We start from the raw sequence: 25,286 nt of genomic DNA on the forward strand, positions 1-25,286 counted from the left end.
CTCCTTTTTGGAGTATAGAGAGTCACCTCTTGAAGTTGCAACCTAAATCTACTTGGAAGGAGTGAGAAAAGCAGGTGTTCTATCATTTTTAGCTCTTTCTCTACCTTTTTGGAGTATATAGAGTTAACTCCAGAAGAAGGAACATACTTTCCAAGTAATGATTTCACCTTGAGAGTTTTGTTTGTGTTAAGTAGATACGGTTTTATATCATACTTAGTCTATATGTTTGTTACAAGAGACAAGGAAGAGGGAGAGATTGAGGTGGATGATATGTAAAACTACAATATGATTTTCAACATTTTTTTCTTCATTGGTATAAGAGGGATAGATAGAGGAAGGGAAAGAGAGAGAGAGAGAGAGAGAGAGAGAGAGATTATTTTGAACTGCTATGTTGTTTTCTATTTGAGGGGATGAGTGAGGGAGAGAGAGACATAAAATAGTCCTTTTTTTCTTCATTAGTACAGGAGGGATAGATACATGAAGGGAAAGAGAGAGAGAGAGAGAGAGAGAGAGAGAGATTATATTTAAAACTACTATGTTTTTTTATCTGTTTGAGGGGACGAGTGAGGGAGAGAGATAGAAAATAGTCATTTTTTAATTTGCTAGTATACATTAGGGGAGAAATGGGGTCTCAAAAGGGCCTCAAATTAGTGTTTCCTAATTTCAAGGGATTAGAGGGAGATTTGAGTTGTACCAATGAGAGTGCTCTATAGTGTGGGGCAATGGTATGTTGAGGTGGCCTATTACATTTACTCATAGGTCGTTTTGATTTGAAAAAGATGGTTTCAATTCAAAAAATAGGAAGGAATATCATGAATTTTGGAAGGAAAACCACCACGTTTAGGGAGAGAGCACCTTGTTCTGCCATGTGTCCAAATTTGAAAAAGGGAGGGGGAGGGTTGCATTTAAGGTAGCTCAAAAAGTCAAAAAAGGTGGGCACGGGGTGCAGAGGACATTGCACGCCACGTTGTGCACATGCCACCACGTGTACATGGGAGATGTAGGCACCATTTGGGAAAGGTGGCATGCGCACCAAAACTTAAAGGCCATTTTTGTCACTTGAACCCATGACCACTTGACAAGGGCCCCCCCACTCTTACCACTAGGCTATTGAGCCAATAGTAAAATATCCCTCTACCACGTTTTATTTAATCTAATGTGACTTTTTTCCATTCCATCATGATTCTTTCCAAAACCATGTATAGGCTACCAAAACCACCTTAGCCTCCATTATGTCCCCTCCACATAGGATTGGATTATGAGAACTAATCTTTCACTAATCCATTCCTTATGAGGCTCTTTTGAGACACCAATTCTCCCCTAATGGGAGGGGTAGATAGAGGAAAGGAAAAGAGAGAGAGAGATTGTATTTCAAACTGCTATGTTTTCTTTTGTTGAGGGAGAGAGACAGAGATTGTATTTCAAACTTCCAGGTTTTAGAAGTATTTGAGAAAGAAGGAAGAAAAAGAGATCCTAATCAAAGAGTTTTGGGAGGGAGAGAGAGAGTGATATGATATTGATAATGTTTTCTTTGTTTGTGGAGAAACAGAGCAGGAAGAATATCCTAAACTAAGTATTTCAAAAAAAATTGAAGTTTTGTTTGTGTGAGGGGTACCTTAGAAGATAGACTGAGAGAGAGAGAAGTATTCTATGTCTTTTGTAATAATATTTTGTTTGTTTTTATGAGAGGTTTAGTTAAAGGAGAGAGGGAAGGAGGGGGGAGAGAGAGAGAGAGAGAGAGAGAGAGAGAGAGAGAGAGAGAGAGAGGGAGAGAGAGAGAGAGAGAGACTTGCAAAGAAAGAGAAAGAGAGGGGTAGAGAAAGAGAGAATAGAAGACATAAATTTGGAGGGTCTTTGGAAGTAGAAAGAGCTAATTTTCATCATATGGTGCAAGGGCAGAAACTATGGAAGTAGAAAATGATAGATGTAGTAGTAGTTTACAGTCTATTGTATTGAAGAATGTTAAGGATGAGCATGGAGAATGGATTCCTCAGCTCTACAGGAAATATTCTTGGATCACAATGCAACCCACTAATCGTGGGTGCTTCAAAGTGAGTCGGAGGGATGCAATGGACGTCTCCAAACATTGGAAGGGAAGGATCTTAGATTTTGAAATTTCTCCTTGCAGTAACACAGTGACACAGGTATATATTTAGCATGTCTTTACCCATGCAAACATATATGTGCATCCGAATGCAAGACTTCCATATCATAGGCCCAATTGTAAGTTTTGCAAAGTGTACTAGTACTTCATTTGCTTTTTAAAGTATTTGCATTTATTTGGGGACTTTGACACAATTGTTTTATGCTTGTATTTGTTTTATAGACTTATATCCATCTACTTACAAAGAGTGGGAGCCTGCAGCATGTGTAACTGGGGTGTTGCATGTCCTCCATGTTGAGATCGGGAGTCTTCAGTATGAAGGTTGCACACCATCAGAATTAAAAAAGGACGGGATCTTCTTCTACGACTCAATGTTCATTGTGCCAAATGAAGAAGGACAATATGGTAGATTAGAATCTCTTCCCTTGCCCTCTTTTGATAGTCTAGAATGGCCACTTCCAAGCATGGAGACAAGTGAATCATATAGAAATAGAATGTTTGATGATGTGAGAAATGCTATGAAGGCAACTACTGGTGGAAGAAATGCTGGGTTGAGCTGGTTTCTTCCATTTCCATGCTTTGTTGATTTCTTTGTAAGTTCTAGGCAATTAAGGAAAAAAAAGATTACTTACACTTGCAAGAGCTTAGAAATGGACTGGCTGTTTGAGCTATTTGACAATGGATGGACAACAAGAACATGTCATGCTGAAGATTTAGTACACTGTCGATTGAACACTTCAGATGTGACATTTTGGTGAGCAAATCTTACAATTCTTATTTGTATAATGATGAGGATAGTATGTATTAACAGTCCCAAATTTTGTAGGTATTTCATTGGAAGGCAAAATCTCTGCATGACTTTCACATATGGAAGGTTTAGATGGAAGAACCTTCAATGGGAAGCAATTGATGATGATCTGCACGATGGGACTCATAGTCCTGTTGTCGAGGTATCAATTTATCGGAAAGGACATCCTGATCTAATGTTGGAATTGGAAGAGAAGCGGACCATGCGATTTATCAGGGAATAATTGCAGTTGGCAACAACAACAATGTTTTAAGACCACCATGCACTAGTCCCTATAGTTTGGATTCTATGTTTTCAATCCGTTTTGGTTTTCAAAAGAATTGTTGCCCCTCCCATACTCTAGAGATAGTAGAGACATGATGGCAGGTATTTCATAATATCTAGTTTCTTGGATCTTAGTGCTTCAACAATGCACTTGGCAATGAGGCATTGTTACATGTATGAACAGAAATCATATATAATACAAAGTGTTGTTTCATTTATTGTTAAGATTTTTTTAATTAAGTCTGCACCTCTAGATTGATGGCTCTCTATGGTCTATGAATGATAAGGCGATAAATATTTGTAATTTTAAATTTGTGTGGGTATTATATATATGTATTGTGCAAGAGAGAGAGTGTGTGAGAGAGAGAGATAGCAATTAGAGCATAAGAGAGAGAGAGAGAAGTTGAGAGTGCAACAAGCGACACAAATAATGCACCTGGCCATGAGACAAAGTTAGATGTATGAATAGAGAGAGAGAGAGAGAGAGAGAGAGAGTATTCAGGGACACAAATAATGCACCTGGCCATGAGACATTATTAGATGTATGAATAGAGATAGAGATATACTATGAGAGAGAGAGAGAGTTAGAGAGAGCAGTCAAGGACACAAAGGGAGGGAAAGAGACAGAGGGAGGGGGAGGGACACAAAGGGAGACAGAGAGAGTTAAGATTGCATTTATTCATTTGCACCTCTAAGAGAGAAAAATACAAAAGTTAATTAAGGTCTTTGAGAGACTATGAGATTGAAAAAAAACCCAGATACAAGTGATCCAAAGGGTGGATCTACTAACAAAATACAAAAAGTGTATATGTAAAATTAATGTCCATGACAATGGAGACGGGGATAGAAGAGGGATAGAAAGAGGGAGATGGAGAGTGGGATAGAGAGAGAGAGAGAGAGAGAGAGAGAGAGAGAGAGAGAGAGGTAGAGAATGGGAAGACAGAGAGAGTTGAGATTGCATTTATTCATTTGCACCTCTAAGTTGAGAAAGAGAAAGTTAAGAAAGTTAATTAAGGTCTTTGAGAGAGACTATGAGATTGGAAAAAAACCCGGATACAACTGATCCAAAGGGTGGAGCTACTAACAAAATACAAAAAGTGTATATGTAAAATCAATGTCCATGACATAGATAGCTAAGGGCAACATGGCAACAAGATGATCATCGGGTGAGAGAGAGAGAGAGAGAGAGAGAGAGAGTAAATAGAGACACAAAGGGAGGGAAAGAGATAGAGAGAGAGAGAGAGAGCAAGGGAGAGAGGGGGAGCAAGAGAGAGAGAGAGAGAGAGCAATGAGGGACACAAAGGAAGGGAAAGAAAGAAAGATATATTAACATCCTCAGAAGGCCTTGCGGGTCTATGATAGAGAGAGAGAGAGAGAGAGAGAGAGAGAGAGAGAGGGAGATGGGAGATGGGAGATGGGAGTTTTTTTACTTCATAGCAACAATGCCAAGAAGCCAATTTTGGCTTATCCGTAGGGATCAAACACACACACACACTTACGAGAGAGAGAGAGAGAGAGAGAGAGAGAGAGAGACTTTCCAAAGAAACAACAATAATTATAAAAATATTGTAATTAAGAGCATTTTTAAGGCCAATGCCCATTTATAAAGTACACTTCTAAGGTCATTTTCACATTTTCAGTTTCCCACTCTTGGATAACCTTGCATTCCACAGCCTCCTCTTTCGTCTTCCCGAGCATCCTCCTACACTCATGGCTTCCCCTAGAGAGGCTTTTGACCCGTGGATTTCATCCACTGATTCCCATGCCTCTGTAGATCAGGTTTATCCTATCTTCTGCAAGGCATTCCATCTTGAGTCACACTTGAGAGCTCTCCTTCCTGTTGATAATCCCTCTCTTCAATTTTTTAATAGACTTATCCATGGGCAATCTGTCGCGATTGCTAACTTCCCCCACCAATGGGTTTCATTGGATATTTTGAGCTCTTTTGACTAGAGTGCTAACTTCAAGAAGACACTAGGTAGTGCCATTTGATTCACATGGTTGCTAGGGTCCTAGTGACCTCCCAAATATAATTTTTTAAGGATATGATTTTTCATTTGTGAAAACCCTTATTCTTACTAATTCTTGAAAAATGATATTCTATTAATTCATATAATCTTTGGGTTTTGATGTAATATGTTGGTTGCAGGATATCTTATGGGTTGATGAGTATATTGGATGCAAGAGTGGAACCAAAGAGTCTGGTGGGGGGATGGCATCGATCAACCACTACATCAACAGAGTGGCTCAACACATCTTGGTGTTCCATCGACAATTATGGCTAGATGGAAAGATGAACATCATGAAGTTCAGGGTCCTTACTCAGCAGATGGTGAAGATGAGGCACATCCGTCCTACTGCAGATTGTGTTGTTCTGATTAGGCATAGTGTAGCTTTATTTTTGTTCTCAGACACACGATCTGGTCTACTACATAGTATTATAGCTATTGTAGGGCTAGCTGGCATTACAGATCCCTATTGTCCAACCCTCTCTGCTTCAGTAAGCAAAAAAGGAATCTGAGCCAAGCAGGAAGAAGCGTAGACTAGAGTAGCTTATGCATTCAAGCTTTTGATGATCTTTATGATACTACTTAATCATAAATAAAGAATACCATTTTCAAATTATTTTCTCTTCCCATTACAGAACATTGTTTCCTTTTCTATGTTAAGTAAAATTGAGTATTATCTCGTTTTTCATGTTCTATTGTGATTTGATGTTTATTATTTCATTTTGTTGTTGTATACATCATCAAAAGGTCTTTTGTAAGCAAATTGAGTGCGCATGTAAGGAAATTAATAGATTGCAAACACACTAAAAATAAATTTGAGATTGCACATACAAAGACAATTCTAAAAAAGACATTTTATTATATTGATGCCTATAGGCAGATACAAGGTAGATGCCCATAGGCAGAGTACAAGATAGATGCCCCTAGGCAGAGTACAAGGTGGAGCATACAAAATCCCTAAGTGCCCTTGGGCTTCCTAAGACATACAATAAATTGCATGTCTACGGCGATCACCATGACCCTTTTCCTATGGGTGGCAGCCAACTGGGTGTCATGCATGAGGTCTACTAGGTAGGCCTCAGCTGCATGCTGCAAGGCAAGCAAGTCATCTCTAGGAATATGCTAGGTACCCTCCACCACTCCGCGCCTATAAAACTCGGATGTTGGGCTAAGGTACCTTGCGTACCACCCTTGCAAAGCTAGCCATTAGGATGAGCAGATCGATGGACTTCTGAAACTTTTTGACCTCCCGAAGTGCCACCGTCCTTGGCTTGAATCTATACTGCCTCATTGGAGGAGGGGCCTCTTTGACCTACACTTGGAGCTCGGGCACCTCTCCCCCATCGGCATGGACCCTAATTGTCTGCTCTTGCCTTGGTCCTCTGCTATGTCCTTCGTTGTTCCTCTTCCTCACGCTCCTCCTCTGTGCTCTCTGAGTCATCCGTCTCTATCAAAAGATCTTCTTGTGCCTTCCTCTGTCCCTCTTGCTCCCTGTCTGGCTTTCGAATTGGCAATTTCTCCCTTTGATGGGGATCATCGGGTGGAGAGGAGGGGAGTCTATCACTCTCTGTCTCTGAGTCTGGAGGTGGGTCTAGCTCTGCCAATCTCCGTGGTGCCTTGATCTTGGGCCTGGCCATGGGGGATGGAGGGAGTGTGTGAGAGAAAGGGTGAGGGTGAGAGAGATAGGGTGGAAATGTCAGAGAGGCAAGTGGGATGTGGTGTGGGACTGGAGAGCTCTTTAAATAATGAAATGAAAATGAGGGTGCATTCTTTTATATACGGCTCAAAACCCTAATTTTTTGGTGCCTTAGTTTGATCTATCTCTGCAAGTTTAAAGGCCCATTGCTTTTGATTCTTTTTACCACCCTTTGCAGGCACTCTTGTTTGCATGCACAGTGGACGAGGATGGCTTTTATTTGCTCCATGTGCCACATTAAACATACATTTAATAGTCTTGAGGTCAGCAGCTAGATGCCATTCTACATGGTAGGATCCATAGCCCTCAACTTCAAGTAGCTCACCATTGGTATGACCTTTTATCACACTTGGGATATCGGTTTGGTCAAAAAACCACTTCAAAATTGAATGTGACTCTTTCAGCACCTGCAAAAAAAACTCACATGTTATTTTAAAATATTCTAAGTCTGCATTATCACATTAAAATTCAAATTTCCATAATACCTCAAAGGCAGCCAACCACCAAGTCTCTTGTTCTGATTGCACACAAAGCTGTCTTGCATCATCAAGCTCAACTTCAAGGTCCAGTATTCTATTCATCATCATCAAAATAACTCTTTCTAATTTTTGACCTTTGACCACCTCACTTTCATCAAGCTTTAGTACAATCTTTAGAGCACCATTGCATTCCTCCATTGGCATATCATTAAACTTCACCATGGCTTGCAGAACTCTTCGAACACCCATCACAAAGTTATTGTTGACTGTCAATTCCAATTCTTAAGTCTCTCCAGCCTTTGTTTTCAAAGTTAGTGTACTACATACATCCTAGGGCTCACCGACTAAATCAAGTACGCCCAAATTAAGTGCATGCTTGGCCTTATCAACATTAGTCGGTTTAGGAAGCGAGGCTTTACCTTTTGCTCCCACAGAAAGACATGCTATTTTTAAGCTCTTAAATAGGAGCTGATATGCCCTTGTACTTATCCCTGCAATATCACAAATGCACTAGTTACATTGAAATGCTCCACAACTTTGTTCATTGACTCAAATGTTATCTCTGATTTTAGACTTTTGAATTTTGGATGTTGTATAACAGACTCCAACATTTTTTTGTAAACACTTCACCCATAGCACCATAGTGTTCATCATGGATGTCTAGACATCAGTTCTGAAACACTCCTACACGCTCTCACTTGACACTTCCAGTGACCACTTTTCTTGGATATTTTATCCATTGGATGCAATTTCCTCTTACGTAGTCTTGGACCCATTGGAGTATACTTCATGAATGATAATGTTTTTTCTAACTTCTTGATCTCATCCTTCAGGAGCTATGTTTTGAATCTGTAAGTGAATTGCATTAATAGTGCTCTCTCCTAATTGAGCATCTAATGTTTGAAGCTTTACCTCTGTAATTCCTAATTTTTCTTCTCTATGCCATCATATGCAGACATTTCAACACTTGTAGCTTGCATAGATGATACCAAATGTTGATTCTAAGCCTCCAACATTGCGATCCTTTTGTCTCTTTCATTAAGCAAAGATTGATATTGGCTATGAAGGCTACTTGCTCCATGACCAATCAACCTTCAACAATATCCTAACAAACCATTCTCACCCTTACATAGAAACTTTATTAAGCTAGTCAATTCATGGAATTGAGGAGTCTGACAAGTTTGTGGATCTACCAGATATATTTTCCTTTCAACCACAATTCCATATGTGCTTTTCCTTGATTTTGAAGAGCTACTAAATCACTTTCGCTTGCTAAGGAGGATTCATTCCTTTTTAAAAATGGTGCATTCTCTGCATCCATTTGGAAATGGATATCCACCTTTTTTAAATCACGAGTAGCTTGCATGATTTCATGCACTTTCCACCTAATATATTATAACATTGACATCAACAAATAATATACAAACATGACATGTTTCAGAAAAGTATCAAACCAAGCGAAAATGAAAACCCCAATTGCATGCAAAATCTAACGATTGAAATATACAAATTCAAAAAAACATTTACCTATCATCAAACACTGTTGAACTATGTGAATGAACAATACCTCACAGGGATCTTTGAAGAAAAAACATAATCAAACTTGTCCTCCTCAATGGTCCCTCTTGTAATCCAGGATGCTAAAATTGATGGATTTTTCTCCAATTATATGCTTCCTAACAACTCCAAATCTATTTCAAACCATCTTCTATAAAAAAACCTCAATAGTAAGTGTGTATCTTTTAAAACAAAAAAATCTTTCTTCCTCTTTAAATCATGTTTTAAAACAAAACAACAAAATTACCAAAACAAACTACAAATTAACTACTTCTTCAAAGTCGCATCATAAAATATCATTATTTTCATTGTCTTGCATTGTTCTAAAGGTTTTCTCACCTGAATCTCCATGCAAGTTGCTTTGATAGACCCTGATTTGAGTTGAAAACTAAAAACATTCTAAAATTACATGAATGAGCAATGCCTAATTCTTAGAGCAAGGTTCTTTGAAAGAAAAATGTGATCAAACTTGTCCCTCCCAGTGGTCCCAAATGTGTTCCATGGTTGATGAAGTTGATGGTTCTTGCTTCAAAACAAATTATATGCTCCCAAACATCTCGAAATCTATTTCAAACAATATTCTGTAGAGAACCATTAATAGTAAGAGTAAAAAAGACTCATTTCTCATGGAATTTCTTACAAAACAAACAAATTTTTAATGTTTTCAAACCATGAAATAAAACAAAACAACACAACTACACAAAATGAACTATGAACTAACTCTCTCTTCAAAGTTACATCATTAATAAACAAATCTCATCATAATCAATGTGTTGCATTGTTCCAAAGATTATCTCACTTGAACCTCCATAAAACCTGTTTGGATGGACCCCAAACCTTCACAAATGGTTCGAAATCATGCACCCTTAGAGATTGCAGCAGGGAAACTAACTAGTATTGCGAGATGGGCAAAAGAAAGATTGATTCTCATGCATCAGCAACAACTGCAATGCCTGAAAGTCAATATTCTTTGATCCTTTCTCAAATAATCTCGTCTAGTAGCTCCTTCTAAGCTCCAAACACCTTGCATCATTCATGGCTCACTCAGAACATTGATTGCCTTGTCTTCTCGAATGAAATGATTTCAGATCATGGGAGAATCTCAGATGAGAGAGAAAGTGGCAAGATTTGAAGGAGAAATGCCCAAAATAGAGAAAGAAGAAGGTAGGTTGAATCTCATTCAAAAATTGAACGTTTTGAAAGAATGAGAATGAAATGGGAGGGAAATACAAGTAGAGAAGAGAAGTGACAAGATTTTGGCATGAGAGTCCATCCCATGAGAGGGAGAATAGAGAAAGAAGCTTCCCGCTCAAGAGCGAGAAGGAAATTTGAAAAGAGGGTTGGAGAAAAGAAATTTTCAAAATGGTGCTTAGAAATGAGGGGGAAGCAAGAGGAATGAGAGGGAATGAAAGGAGTATGGTAGTTGGATTGGAGGTTCAGGTCAAATGGTACAAGTTTGGTTAAGAAACTAGGTTTCTCAGTTTGGTTACATTTAAAAAACATGATGGGAGAGTTGAGGTAGCAAGTGGGTGCTCCACCTCATTGTTTGGGCCATTTAATAAAGAAATGGAGAAGTCAGGCCACCTCCAATATTCTATTGCCCTTCACTAGCCAATATTCTATTGGCTTTTATTCACCTTATTCTTCCATGTCACCAGCCCAAGGGCTCCCTTACAGAGCCCTTTTTTAGTCTAAATTTTTTGTAATGAAGGCATTTGAATGATTGAACATATTAGAAATTCGGTAGAAGATAAATATATACTTACCACCCATGCCTCGTTGCTGAGTCTGCCATCGCTCTCAAGGTGTGAAGGACCTATGGTCTCCAGGTGTATCCTTGCCGCCCTCTGCTGAGGCTCAAATGCATCTGGATTCTCCTTGTAAAACTTTTTTGCTCTCTTCCAATCCTTTGGTGCACCCACCTTGGCTTGTGCTTACCCTTCTTAAGATCCTCCCTTAATTCGTTTTTATGAGACCTAAGGAGCTCCCCCATGTGAGTAAGCATGGTATTTTGATCAAACTGATACCCTTTAGGATTTGGAAATCATCTCTTGAGGGCATCTATGCAGGCATACTTGGCTTTGATGTCATGTTGGTTCCGAGGTTTGAATATATCATTGGGGAAGTGGGTGCTCACCAACCTCCTCATGTATCTTGTGACTGCCTTCCCGTCCTCATCTTGTATAAACTCCCCAACACTGTTCACTCTGTAGGAAAGTTCCTCAGGCAAAACAAAGTCCAAAGGACTTGCGGTGGAGGGAGTAGCAGAGCTAGAGCAAGGGGTGGAGCGAGCGCTTAAGGAGTGAGGAGTAAAGGAGCGAGTGGTCTCTGGGGTACTGTGGCCTGTGAGTGGATAGGGCAAGGGACTTGATTGGTACTACGTCTCATGAGGAAGTAGAGACTTGGAGGGATGTGAGTGTGCAAACTCATCTACATCCCTCATGCCACCAGAGTAGCCTCGACCCTTACTACTCTTTATGGACCTACAGTGGGTATGCCTAGGTGATGCCCCTTAGAAGGGGCTACAAGGAATGGTTGTCGAGTAGGTAAATGCATCGATGTCCTTGATCTACCCCCGAGGGGTGTAGGAGATGGAGTAGCTGAGGTCCTCTGGGATAGGAGAGAGAAGAATCTCGTTGCCTCCGTGTCGCTCATCGATGCAAAAAACTTGTCAGGACTCCCAACAAAGCCATGGGCTGCTAGCAAAGGAGTTCCCCAAGGGGTAGTCGTAGGGGTAGGCCCAAGAGGATTTGACCACTGGTGGGGAGTCCACCCAAGGGTAGTCGTAGGGGTAGTCCCCTCACGAGTCGATTGAGTGGAAAGAAAGTCCTCTAGAGAGTACAACCCATGACGTATCCTCTTACAAGGGCCCCCTTAATAACGGGGTCCGTGCTCTCCGGATGTCCAACATGCTAACATGTCTAATTTGGGGGGATTAGACAAACACAGACACAAACAATAAAACAAACAGAAACACAAGAGCGGGTAAGAAGCAAAAAAAGCAATAAATACTTACACTTTACTTCAAAGACAATTTACTACTTAAAACTCAAGTTCAATTTACTAAAACTATGAAAAGACAATTTACTTAAGACTTCATCATATATTATCATATATCTCCGTAAGTTACAATACCATATGTATCCAAAAACGTATTCATATACCAAATTTGGGTCTAAAAGAGTGATCAGATACAAATTTTATCTCCAAAAGAGTTTTCATATACAAAAATTCTCGCAAAAATAGTATTCTTAACAAAATTTGTCTCTAAAAGAGACATTCTCCAAAAATTCCAAAAGAGAGGAGGAGCTCTACTGCTCTGCATTACTATCTGAGGTACCTTCCTCCTCATCACCGCTAGATGGGTCACTCAGGACCTCATCTTCCACTTCTAATATATAATTGTACTCTTCTTGGACTATGTACTCGCGGTCCAAGAAGACGTCTATACAAACCATTATGTCTTTGATAGTGTCCTCCTTGCGAGAAGTAGTCACTCAAAGCGGTCTCTCCAAAGCTTACAGAGATCCCGTAGGTTGTTTCATGCCTCCCATAGAAAATGCCACTCCAATCGGTCTGGATGCAACCCACAACCATGCACTTCGACGTTAAAATTTATCCCATTTGCATCATGTGTAATCTTTTCTGCTACATGTGATAGCAAAGTTTGGATGTCCCGAATGACAACATGGGGAACTAGGTTGGGTTTATGGAAGATTGTCGTGGAGAAGGGTGTTCCATTTTTTTTCTATTTGAAAAAAAAGAACCAAATACGGGCATGTACAACACATTACAAATCATATCAGGGCACTCATTTAAGATCTATAAAAGAATTCACGATACAAAAAAGCTACATTCACATTCACTTCTATTTAAAAAATTATATATATCGCACAAGCCAATATATTCCAAAAATATAATTCTATGAAACTTTATTGCATCCACTCTCCTTTATTCCACAATCTGCGCAAATCACATCCCCTATCACCATATCTGCTTTATTCTCCTCAACTTTTGTACGTTTGATTCTTGGCTTTTCCGTTCTCTGCTTCATCCTCCCTCAATCTTTAAAGTCTCCCCTCTTCTCTTCTTTGTCTCACACCACTCCCCTGCTATATCCCTTGTCACACCACTCCCTTCTCGTCGCCCGTTCCCCTCCTTCCACTCTTCTACTCCTTGTCGCTCGCTCGTCATTTCCTTCTTTTCGCTCCCTTCTCATCACTCTCTCTCTACTATTCCCAATGGCCCCTAGTAAAAAAACTCTAATAGCATACTTGGAGGAGCTATACAGTTGATATTATGACCAGGACAAGACCGATCACAAGATACTGGAGGATTCTATTGAGGAGATGCTAAGCTTAATCCAAGAGGAAGGCCACACACCCAAGGAAGCTCCTTGGGCTAAGGAGCAAAAGAAACAAGAGGTGAACCATAAGAAGAAGAAGAGAGATGACAAAGGAGAGGGTAGCACTTCATCAAAGACGGAATGATGAAGAATGTAATTATAGTTTATAAAGTACTCCAATTTGGAGAATGTAATTATAGTTTCTAGTATATGAGAGGGAGCCCTCTCTTGGATATTTGTTGTTGTAACCCCTCTTAGATATTTGTTATGCTCTATGCATGATGAGATTATGTTGTATCCCTCTCTTTGTTATTTGTTATGCTGTATGAAAATAAGAGAGGGGAAAAGAGAGAGGGAAAAGAGGGAGGGAAAAGAGAGGGGAAAAGAGGGAGGGAAAAGAGAGAAAAGAGAGGAAATAAGAGAGAAACAGAGATGGGAGAAAGAGGATGTGAAAATCAGACAAAGGGGAAAGAGAGGAGTTGGGGAAAAGAGAGGATGGAAGAGGAAAAGAGAGGGGAAAAAGAAGGGAAAAAAGAGAAGAGGGGAAAATAAGAGAGCGGAGAAAAGAGAGAAAAGAGAGGAAATAAGAGAGAAAGAGAGAGGGCCAATGCTTAAGGCGCTAACTGTTGCATTCACAAAAAGAAAAATAGGAAAGAGAGGCAGCACATTCTTACCTAGAAATGGTGTGTCCTGGCACCAGATGATCGCTCGGAAGAAGAGGTGTTTCATGTTTATTCCCCTATAAAAGAGAGGAAACATACCATTTTAAGAAAACTAAGTAGTGAAAGGAGGAGTTTGGAGAAGCAACATTCCAAAGGGTAAGAGAAACCTACAAACAAGGACAAAGCATGAAAACAATAGGTAGAGCTTTCATACTCTTCTCTTTCATGATTGTTTTTCATGTATTGTTTCAGGACTGTTTCTTTGTTTAGAGAAAGAAAAGGAAAGGAAATGAGGAGACAAACTTTAAAGAAAGGAAGGGAAAGTGAAAGTAGAGGAAGGGAAACAAGAGGAGAGGTAGAAAGAAAGACAAAGAAACCAAACAAACTTAAAATAGAAGAGGAAGAGAGGAATTCTTACCTTGAGATGGAGAGGGAGCTGCAACAAGTCTTGTAGGTGTAGAGGGAAAATGAAGGAGAGGATAGAGAGGTCAGAGGGGGAGGGAGGAGGCAAGGGTTGCGGTAGATCATGAGCTGAAAGTGAAAGCGAGGGAGGAGAACACATGAAAAATTGAATGGCATCACAGGATGAACAATGTGGGTTTTTTATTTTCAGAATTTGTCGGTACACAAGCATTGGTATAAAAGTGGGTATATAAAATTAGAGTGTCAATATGGTTGTCAGTATATACTCACACCCATATCAATGAAATAGGGGTTTTATGGGGATTTAGGGTTCAGGGTTTTTGGGGGCTTGGGAGATTTTGGGGGGTGAGTGGATGTTTGAAGGGATTTAGGGGGGATTTAGGCCCTGGGGTGTTTGGTGAGAGGGGATTAGGGGGTTTGAGGGAATTTGGGGGATTTAGGTGTTTGGGTGTTTGGGTGTTTGACTTAACTTGAGGGGATGGTTGTGGATGTGTGAAGGTGGAGAGGATGAGTAGTGACAGCTCATCGGATAGGGGGCCACTTCTCGAGAGTTTGGAGTGGCTTCGTGAGAGATTGCCTTTTCCTTGAATGCATTGCAGGCGAGGGGTTTGTCATTAGCACCGTATTGTCATGTGCCACTTGCAAATGTATGGAGAGGCACCACCAGGAGAGGATATTGGTCGACATGCTAGTGCATCATCGGTAAACCAATGATATTTTAATGATTCATGCATATTTATATTGCTTGTCCTAGTTGCACAAACTAACCTTGTGTCACTATATTATACACGATGAGGAGAGAAGCCAGGGAGCACATGCACCACCACCATAGTTTGATCTAGATGATCTTGAGGAGGATCCTCTAGAGGAGGATGAGGGTATGGTGAACATGATGGATTCTTTTTTTGAAGGCACCATGGGAGATGGGGGTGAGATATCTGATCATTAGATCGTGATGCAAGATTTGGCATCAACACTGTTGTATGATGGTGTGACGATGTCAAACTACAAGCTTGCCTCTCGATCTTGAATTTGCAAGCAAAGTTTCTCAACCTTGATGAGGTTTGGAGCCTTGCTCTTAGTATCTCGTTCCTAATTGTTTTAATTCATTTTGGTATCTCATTCACAAGTTTCTTGGATATGCAAATTGTAATAGGTTTCTCCAGAAGATGTTGCCTATCCCAAATACCATGCCCAATTCCAGATACAAAGCAAAGAAAAAGTTGATGATTGTTGGGATGGATTATGACACCATCCACACTTTCCCTAATAATTGTATTTTGTTTCATCATGAGTATGGCAATTTGGTTAATTGCCTCGAGTGTGGAGCATAGCGCTACAAATAGGACTTGCTAGGGGAGACGATCCCATGAAGGTCCTGAGATATTTTATCATCCCCAGAATACATTACATGTTCAGATGCAACTCCATTGTGCAAATGATGACATGGCATGCTACACACTGGTCCACCGACGACACTTTTAGGATCCCAGTAGATTGTGATGCTTGGAAGCACATAGACAACATGTGGCATGACTTTGCAAGGGAGCCACGCAATTTACATCTCGGGCTTGCAATGGATGGCATGAACCCTTTCGAGTTACGCTCCACATCTTGGCCCATAGTCTTGGTGAACTACAATATCCCACCATGGCTAACAATAAAGAAGGGACACCTCATGCTTGCCCTACGTGTGCCGGGGAAGTACAAGGCCAAAAATATGGACATGTACATGGCATCCTTGATCAAGGAGCTACAAACCCTATGGAGGGGCACTCGAGGGGCATACGTTTCTTTTATATTTATAGATCCTCGAGGCGGAGCTGCAGACGTGTGAATCAAGGGAATTTTGATGTGGACCATGCATGACTATTCAAGATTTGGGGAGTGCGCAAGTACATGCTTTTGCATGCCTATTGATACCTTTATGATTCTATCGTGGTGTGGTATATGCATGTCTAATGACCTATGTGTCCATGCGTATATGTAGGACTTAAAACACAAGGGTACCATGCTTGTCCTATTTGTGGCCCTAGTTTGAATGGGCGACACTGCAAACATATGAGGAAGATGGTTTATGAAGGTCATGCTCAATATTTTTCACTTGATCATCCTACACGTGAAGGTCAACTTGATCCACCACCATTCTGTAGGAAGGCAAGTGATTGGATTCAAGTTTGGAGAGCTAATAGTGAGGAGCCTCCTCCTAGTATGGACTGACTGTCTATCTTTCATGAGCTTCCATATTGGGGCGAGTTACAAATCAATCACCTCTTGGATCCCATGCATATCTTCAAGAATGTGGGGGCTTCTATTTGAGCACACTTGGTTGGTGGCAAAGACACAAGCGGAGTGTGAGAAGACTTTCATGACATGGGTAGGATGCCTCACTTGTGGTCCCATGAGTGTATGCATAGAACTCAAGAGCATGGTTCTACAATTCAGAAGTGTGGTTCAGGAACCCGAGTGTCCTCCACGAATTGTTCTCCCAAAGGCACCATGGATCGTTTCCAAGGTATAGGAGGCAAGGGTCAAGGTGGATATTGCATCTTTTCAGACACCCATGGGACACATGCATTGCCTAAGGGGAGCATTTACAAGAGACTTAGTGGCCTTAAGTCCCATGATTGGCACAAGGTCTTACAGGTATTCTACATGTTAGCTTGAAAAAAGAGTAGAACTAAGATTTTGATTCTTTTGTGTAATTAACTTATATGATTGTGACACATTGTTATAACTCCTTTGTTGCTTGGGTAGTTTATCCTCCCAATCATAGTGAGAGGATGCTTATCATAAGATGTTAGAACTGCTATCTATAAGATTAGTGGCATTGTTAGGTATGCTAACTATCATATCACCTTAATTATATTTCATAAAATTTTAAATTATGGGTATAAAATATTGAATCTTACAAGTGCATGTGGAATAGGTGGATCTCACAAAAAGAGATCTTTGTATCGAGCATCGAGAGGGCTAAGGTGGAATCCATTGAAGCTGTGTGCTTGCTTGAGAAGCACTTTCCTCAAGCATTGTGACGACTCAAGTGCACTTGCTTGTACACATAGTTGATGAGGTCGCCATTGCAAGAATTGTTCATGGTCATTGGACGTTTTTCCTTGAACGGTTTATGAAAACCTTGAAGGGATTTGTAAGGCAAAGAGCTAGATCCAAAGCAAGCATGGCAAAGGGATTTCTTGTGCAAGAGTCATTTAGTATACATCACAGAGTTTCTTGCATCCATGGATCCTGATATGCCACATTCTTGGAACATCAAGGATGATGATCGTGTCATTGCAGAGGTTCCACAAGGTAAAGGGGTTGAAAGAAAGATGAGTGAAGAGCAAAGAGAGAAATTCAATAAGTTTTGTGTCCTCAATAGTCTCGAGATGCAAAGATGCATGGAGAGATATGAAGAGACCAAAGCAAAAAGAATAAATGAGAGGTCAATATTTAGAGTCACGCACAGGCGGAGGGTGCCATATCCACCGGACCTTGCTCTTCTCCCCAGACACATGTCTCGTGATTAGCTACAAGAATCTCTTTGTGAAAGCTAACATGATGGAGAGGACATAACCGATCGAGAGTGGGAGCTTGTATGTATGCCACATGTAAGTTTTTAACCTTTCTACTTAATTTGGGTATTTATGATCACAATTGCTACAAAATGCATCCTCATTCTTTTAATCATGTTCTTTTGTAGTACAAAATGTACAGTGCATTATGGTCACATAGATGTCATTTTCATGTGGAACGCATCGATTCAAGGAGAGTCACATATGATTATGGAGTCATGGCTATCTTTGTACAAGATAGCCGAGCAACTGCTTCTAACACCAATCTTCTCTCCTCATAGTTAGATTATTGTGGGACCATACATGACATCTATGAAGTTGATTTTAGATGATTTAGTATTTTCATTCTTGTTGTCAAATGGTTTAGAATTATCTACAATGGTCCCAATGCTACAATCAGGAGAGACAGCTGTGGTTTCTTTTCCATTGACTCCACCAGACCCTGGACCGATGAAAGTGATACCTTTGTTCTTCTACAACATTGTGAACATCTAAGTACACACTAATGAATTGATTAAAAGCTAATATCTTCATTTTCAAATAAATGTTGGTAGATGTTCATATATATATTTTTTAATACATGAGCATAAATAAATATAATTACTAGCACCTGATTTGTATCTTCAACATAGGTTGTCTTTCATACAAATCATTTGGATCCAAGATGATGGTACGTGGTTAGGACATGGTCCAAGTTACTCCTCGAAGCAAACATATTTTTGAAGATAGTAATATGGATATAGAGATGTCGGCAAAAGATCCAAATAATTATGCCAATGGATCTAGGAAAGATGATGAAGATGACGATATGGGCCACAAAGAAGGTGACAATAATGAAACTATAATGGAGGAAGGTGGATATCACGACTTTAAGGAAGAAGAGGGAGAGCTAGAGGCCGATGAACTAGAGGATCAAGTCTTAGGTAGACATACAATAGGGGATGATGATGTAGGTGATCAATCGTATGAAAACCTTGAGATAGACATATTTGGTATGCAAGACTTGGCTCAAGATGAAGCTATCAATGTAAATGCTACTGATTCATAGTTTTAACATCGACAAGACTTTTTATGTGTGTAATTTGGCCCTCACATTTTTATAGTGACATTTTGTACATTAATTTGTATGTTAAGTTCACTATCAATATATGAGTGTTTTGATCTCAATTTTGGTGTACATTCTCTTATATTTTTTATCTTTCAAATGACTAAACTTGTGGTCCAAAATTATTTTGGGACCCCTAGAAATGACTTTCTATAAAAACATCGGTATGGAAAATTGTACCCAGAAGTTGGTGAAAGCATTGGTACAAGGGTTGGTAGTCGTCTCGGTATGGTAGTCGGTATATATGTCGGTATAGGGGTTGGTATATACCGACCCCTATATCAACAGATATATTGACGACCATACCGACAGATATTTTAAAGTCTACACTAACACCTTCCCCGCCCGCCCGCCCGCCAACCGTATTAATGATCTTCGTGACGGTGCCCACGAAGCATCGAAAGATAGCATCAGAAAGAGGCCTATGTCTTGTAGTGGGTGTCACTTTTTGCCCTTGTTATCACTTTCTTACACTTTTGACCTAGTGCCTTGTATGCAGGGGACAATACAAGCATCTCGTAGTTAGCACTTTCTTACAATTTTGACCCGAAACTCCTCGTATTGCAGGGGACAATACGAGCACCTCGTAATTGAACATAACCTTCTTCATAGCGACTTCCTTCAAGGCACTAGGAGAGAGAACTCAACTAAGCTCAATCAAGCACAACCTTTGACAGTGGGTAGGGAGCTCAATCTGGTGGTGAGCTCCAGCACATTGATGCTCTCAGTGTGTTGGAGCTCATCTCCAAGTTGAGTTCTCCTTCCCCAATGCCGAAGGTTGTGCTCCATTACAAGAGGCCCATCACACCAAGTTGATTTTTCTCCCAGTTCCTGACTAAACGACGACGACGAACATTCGTAGAGCTGAGAACGGGATCCAATGCAATGGACCTAAAATCCATTCTACAATCCCCTCCTTAAGACCCGTTTCCCTTGGCTCCCCATCCTGCAACTCCCTTGGTCATGGCTATGGCTGGCGGAGTGTTGCAAAATCGAGATCCAAGGAAAACAATGGATCCCATGCCTTGGGCAACATTTGAAGGGGCATCGAGCTTGTAGCAGAAGATTCATCACAGGGGTGGAAGGGGGCTTGGAGAGCGTGGAAGGGGGTAGGAGAGGGATTTTCCTAGGTGCGGTGAATTGTTTCTCTGCCCTTGAGGCCTTTATATATCTAGACTATCTGCTACCCACTCTTTTTCCCTTCATTTTTTATGTCAGTTTGTGTGACTCGGGGTGCATATCGCTACTAAGAGCACACAATCCACCCACTGGATTTTGTTGGTAGCCCAACCTAGCAAGGGAATATACATAGATTAAAGCATAGTTGCTGAAGATAAAGGTGAAGCACAAGAGGTGATTTGCACTTTCAAGTGTCATGAAGAAAGGTATATCTCCTCATTCTTGAGATCTATTCTACTGAAAATAGATCCACCTTTGAGATGGTCAATTACATCATGGTGGAGATGAGAGATTGAAACTTGCTTTTGATATTCACCTTAATCAAAGCGCTATAGTTCTCACATTCCAGTTGTTCTTATTGAGAGTAGCCACATAATAAACTACTAAAGATCTAGTGATCCCATGCTCTATGGGCTCTTAATATGTTTATGAATTTTCTCCTTTACCTTTGATATTCCCAAGGGACTCCCTTTTTCGAGCCTAAACCCTCAAGCTTCGAGCTTACATTGCCAAGATAGCTTTTAAAAACCACCACCCAAACAACTTTCTTGGAAAAAGGGTGAAATAAATGTCCTTTTAAGGAGTACTCAACCATGTGCAATGTGAGTCTTGAAGTCTTGGAGTCTTACCCAAGTTCAAGAGTCACCTTTAACTATTGTAATTATCATAGGATGTTGAAACAAGATGAGTCCTAAACTCAAATCACGTATTCAAATGTGTGTGTGTGTGTGTGTCACACACAGATACGCATGCACGTGTGCACACGTACACACAAAAAAAAAAAGTTTCTTGCTACTTATATCTTTGGGTGAAAGGATACTATTTTACACATGCATTATACTTTTGTATAGTACCTATAACTTATGATAAAAGGAAAGAGAGAGAGAGAGAGAGAGAGAGAGAGAGAGAGAGAGAGAGAGAGAGAGGGAAGGGACTTTAGATTAAACTCTTAGGTCACTAGGGATAACATCATGTTAATTTTCCATGGTTTCAAAAAGAGTCCTTGGAGACATGCAACCCTTGGCACCCCTTTTGCTAACAAAGGGGTTTATTAGCCCTTGAAACCCCCGTCATTGAGCTTCATCATCATGACTTGTATTGGTTGGGTGGATGAACCCTTTGTGACCCCTTTTTCCAACGAAACAGATGTTGAACACTTCATTAAGCTTCTAGTGGCAAGGGCAATTTATGAGCCTACTAGAATGTACTAATGGTAGGTGGAGAGGCCCGAGCCATTAGCATGTGTGATATTCAACCATTACATCGTTCGTTTTAGATTAAAGTACAACCCAAGGGAAAAGGAACACAAATTTATCTAGTGCATAGACACACTTGATGCAGCATGCGTTATTCCCTATCAACACTTTCATTAGCTACATCTCAATCCTTCTCAGATACCATTTATTAAAAGGCACATGCCACAATCTTACTTTGCGTGATAACTTGTTGTACATAAGATTTTGTATTCCAGTGTATCAAACCACGACCAGGCATCAAGCTCACATGACGTTATGCTCTGGATGCAGAAGCGTGAATGCTACGAGATACTATGGACAAGTGTAACATATACATCACGCTCATAACTACTATGTTTATGCTGTTGGCCTTGGCGATCAGCACTGAGCCACTGAATACAACCAGAGGCTTCCCTCAATTAAAAGGGCTGAATATGACATCTTGTTCTCAATGGAGAGGATGGATCTGATGGGGCTGCTAATGGCTACTGGCTGAATCGGTGCACTTGGTAGAATGAGCTCCTTTCTATAGCCCTCAAGGCTCCTGTAACTGCCATTTCTCAAATAGCTCTGTTACTTGTAGCTAGAATTCATGGACTGGTCCGAAAGTGCCATTTCCCCTGACTCATCTACAACTGTCATTAGCACAGACCAAATCAGTCTAACCACAGACATACTTGGTTTGTTATTCAGAATGGACCTAAAGCTATAAGAGGCTGCTGCTAACCCCTAGATGTTCTGGTCCTGACCTGCTGCTGTTCTTCACCACGCTGGCTGAACTGGCTATAGAGCAGTGTTTGCTGCCCTTGCTGCTGCTGGACATGTCCATAGATGACATGGTAGCCTGTGTGGCTGCCACATCTATTGCTGTTGCTCTAACCCTGGACGAGGGTTCAGCAGCCCCTGAACATGCCTTGTGGTCAAGCAGTGGCCATGGGCTGTTGGATATCCATGATATTATAGTACTTAATTTATTAGGTAGCCTAGAGAGAAACTAGGCATGATTTGCAGTGGATAAGATCTTTAAAAACAAAAGGCCCCTAAAGCTATGATGGATTTGTGCCAAATAAGTGCCCTCCAATGTCCTTGCTACAGTACTACTCATACTCAACCAGGAACATAGAGACGATATCAAAAAACATTCTCCATATACTTTGTAACTACATACATAACAAAATGTTTGGAACATAACTCACGACATTCTAGTCCCACTCAAAACCGAAAATCCAAAAGATACATGTTTCCATATAATCTGCACCTAAATTCAAACAAATGTTTATGGAGCATAACTCGCTACAGTCTGCCAGAACTGCTTTTCAAAGGTGTCTCACTTCAAGGTCTTTCAAAGTCCAAGACACCCAGTCCGAAAGTCCCTCCATGGTCCAATAAAGGCAAATCACAAGCTCTGCAGATACCAATAAACCATAGTTCAGACAAAGAATAAATGACAAAGTAACTGGACACTTGCAACAAAACTTTTACGGAGGTCAGAGTAAGCTTGGCCATCTTCAAAGTTCAGAAAAGAACTTTTATTCCATTCAGGGTTCTCTGCAACATAAGCACAACGTGGAAAGCATCCCGCACAGTACTCGGGCCAAAAATTGGACTCACATAGGGGAAATAATTTCCACAGCTGATGATCTCCTTTATGCCATGTATCAAGAACCAAGGCCGAACCATTCCTTATCTTCTTATTCCCTTCAAAAATAGTTAGGTTGAGGAGCGTATCACTCGCACAACGGACAGTCTTGAAACCTTCCCCAAAATCCTGGCTCTCTGTCCATAAGATATCGTCATCTCTTATGTCTGGACGGTAGTCAGTCAAAAGCACCTGCCACAAGCCACGAGTAGACAGTCAACTCACAACATGCTAGAGATTTTGGGAACTGTATCATTGTATTTGCAAGCGACATGGAAAAAAGGGCTTCCTTTTGAAGCTAGAGCGCATGATTAGTCAATTATAATGTCATTCGTCTACAAAAAACAATGAAGATCTCACCAAAAATGACCATTTTGTGAACGCGGATTTTTCGAAGGAAAGCACAGGTGAATCTAGTCACTAACCTGCTGTCCTTTCTCCTTGGCATGCTTAAGGAGTTTCTTGGTGGCCTTGTTAACTAGACTAAATGCAGAATGCCCGTAGTTATCTTTTATTCGCATGCCGAAAGAGGCGTCCTTCACCCATAGCTGCAAAATAGCAACCCAGAACTGAGGTTAACAATAATCTTTAAGTAAACCCCCCATCCCCCCCGTTAAGCAGCTTTTCCAGCTCCAAAAAGTAAATTATTTTTACGCCTTGTTTGTGTAGACAGTCGCACTAACCTGATTTTCATCTTCGGAATTGGCGGGTACCATGACAACGCTGTTGTGCACTACTGCCAAGTTGAAGGTCGAGTTGCCCTTGCAGAAGACCCTTACCAGCTGCCCCTGTGGCAGTTCAGCAGTGGCAGGGTGTTCAGGAGTGGCAGTCTGTGCATACTTTTCGTGAGCTGCTGGGTACGGATCAGCGGGAATGTACTGATCTGGTACTTTGTGAGCATGGTGAGTAGTAGGAAACTCCGGGCGGAGATGCATTCCCTCGTGATGGGGGAAACGAGGAGGCTCGGGATAGTCCTCCTCACACAAGGGATCTTCTGGAGGTGGAGGAGGAGGCTGGTGGTGGTGGTGGTGGAAGTGATGGGGGGGGCGGTCTTCCGAGTCGAATTCTCTGTAAGGATCCATACTCACGGACAGCTACAGTGCCTGTGTCGCTACAAAAACACGGAAATTTGCATTAGATTCAACGCCTGGACACCGCGAACATGTAAAATAGGACAGATTCAAAGCCTAGACAAACCTTCAACGCAGCAGCAAACTCAAAGCCAGGGCTAAATAATCTGCAAAGAACAGAGGAATCGCAGCGGATCTCAGACCCAAAGCAACCACAAACACGCAAACTGCATCGGATTCAAAAGCCTAAGCAACAAAAATACCGGAAAAGCAGCAGATTCAACCACAGAAACTGCAGATAGGCAACAAAAACACAAAGACCGCAGCAGAGCCTAGCGCGTAAGCGATTACAAACACCAGAACGGCATCAGATTCAAAGGAACAAACACTGATTTGAAGAAATACAATGATATTGAAAACCCTGAGCAGTAACCAGCGAACACGACACCTCTACGATATGAATGGGTTTTTAAAAAGATAGGAAGTCTACGTGTCAGCCTACGTGTTACCCTCAAATGCTCACATGCCAACCCACCACCCCGGATCTTCAAGCAAATATTCTTTTCTAAAATGTGGACCTTTTTACACTCACACTCGGAAGACATGAGGAAAATGCCCCAACTTCCCCCAGCCGCGATCCCGGAAATACCTCCCCTCGGCATTCCCCGAGAGTCATGGTCCTCTGGACCCACAGCGATCGTTATGGCAGATTCATCTTCTTGGTGCTATCTCAGAATTTTGAGAGTTTCTGCCACCTTCGAGCGATTGATGGCGTCTACATTGGGTGTGGGGGTACGACTTCCAAAAAGGAAGCTCTTTCGATCTGACGGCTGGAATCTAGTTGCAGCCACCGCCGACCCGAGACCTTGATAGGTGGGCATATGTCTCCTAGTGGTGTCCATGACAAGTGGGCATGTGTCTCCTTTTGGTGTCCATCTCATTATTCTAGAGCGCCGACTTGTATTGATCTACCAACCATAGTGAGCTTGTTTGCTGTTTTGAAGCTTCTCTATGAACTCAAGATCTCATCAAAATGTTCCTCCCTTTGCTGGATGGGCTAACTGGCTGTATAGTGCAAAGAGTCGGAGGTCAAAGTCCATGAGCTGGATTCCAAGGTTGGAAAGTCCAACTACGACCCT

The 25,286-nt window shown here is 41.0% G+C and overlaps 1 protein-coding gene across 5 annotated transcripts; it reads right to left on the bottom strand.

The window, feature by feature from the left end:
• Positions 1–22,569: 22,569 nt before the first annotated feature.
• On the bottom strand, positions 22,570–24,595 carry LOC147896553 (ricin B-like lectin R40G3). Of its 5 annotated transcripts, none has more exons than XM_087382052.1 (6): positions 24,531–24,595; positions 24,275–24,314; positions 23,761–24,188; positions 23,503–23,625; positions 23,050–23,269; positions 22,570–22,843 (listed from the first exon to the last, which is right to left on the bottom strand). In XM_087382052.1, coding segments are annotated over exons 3-6 (744 nt in total). In that variant the 5' UTR covers positions 24,160–24,188; positions 24,275–24,314; positions 24,531–24,595; the 3' UTR covers positions 22,570–22,841. The 5 variants fall into 5 exon arrangements, with proteins under 5 accessions (XP_087238178.1, XP_087238180.1, XP_087238177.1 ...); XM_087382054.1 differs by having other exon boundaries at positions 23,761–24,180; positions 24,531–24,583; XM_087382051.1 differs by having other exon boundaries at positions 23,761–24,180; positions 24,411–24,578.
• Between the last annotated feature and the right edge of the window lie 691 nt (positions 24,596–25,286).

Source organism: Dipteris shenzhenensis, chromosome 11 (assembly GCF_047967505.1).
Source record: "Dipteris shenzhenensis isolate YYH24624 ecotype China chromosome 11, Dip_SZ_1.0, whole genome shotgun sequence".
NCBI lineage: Eukaryota > Viridiplantae > Streptophyta > Polypodiopsida > Gleicheniales > Dipteridaceae > Dipteris > Dipteris shenzhenensis.

Excerpts from the sequence above, each read along its gene's own strand:
- LOC147896553 (XM_087382052.1), bottom strand. The coding sequence starts at position 24,159 with ATGGATCCTTACAGAGAATTCGACTCGGAAGACCGCCCCCCCCATCAC. Across the intron at positions 23,626-23,760 it reads ATTCCGAAGATGAAAATCAG|CTATGGGTGAAGGACGCCTC; the intron begins GTTAGTGCGACT and ends GCTATTTTGCAG. Across the intron at positions 23,270-23,502 it reads CCAAGGAGAAAGGACAGCAG|GTGCTTTTGACTGACTACCG; the intron begins GTTAGTGACTAG and ends GGCTTGTGGCAG.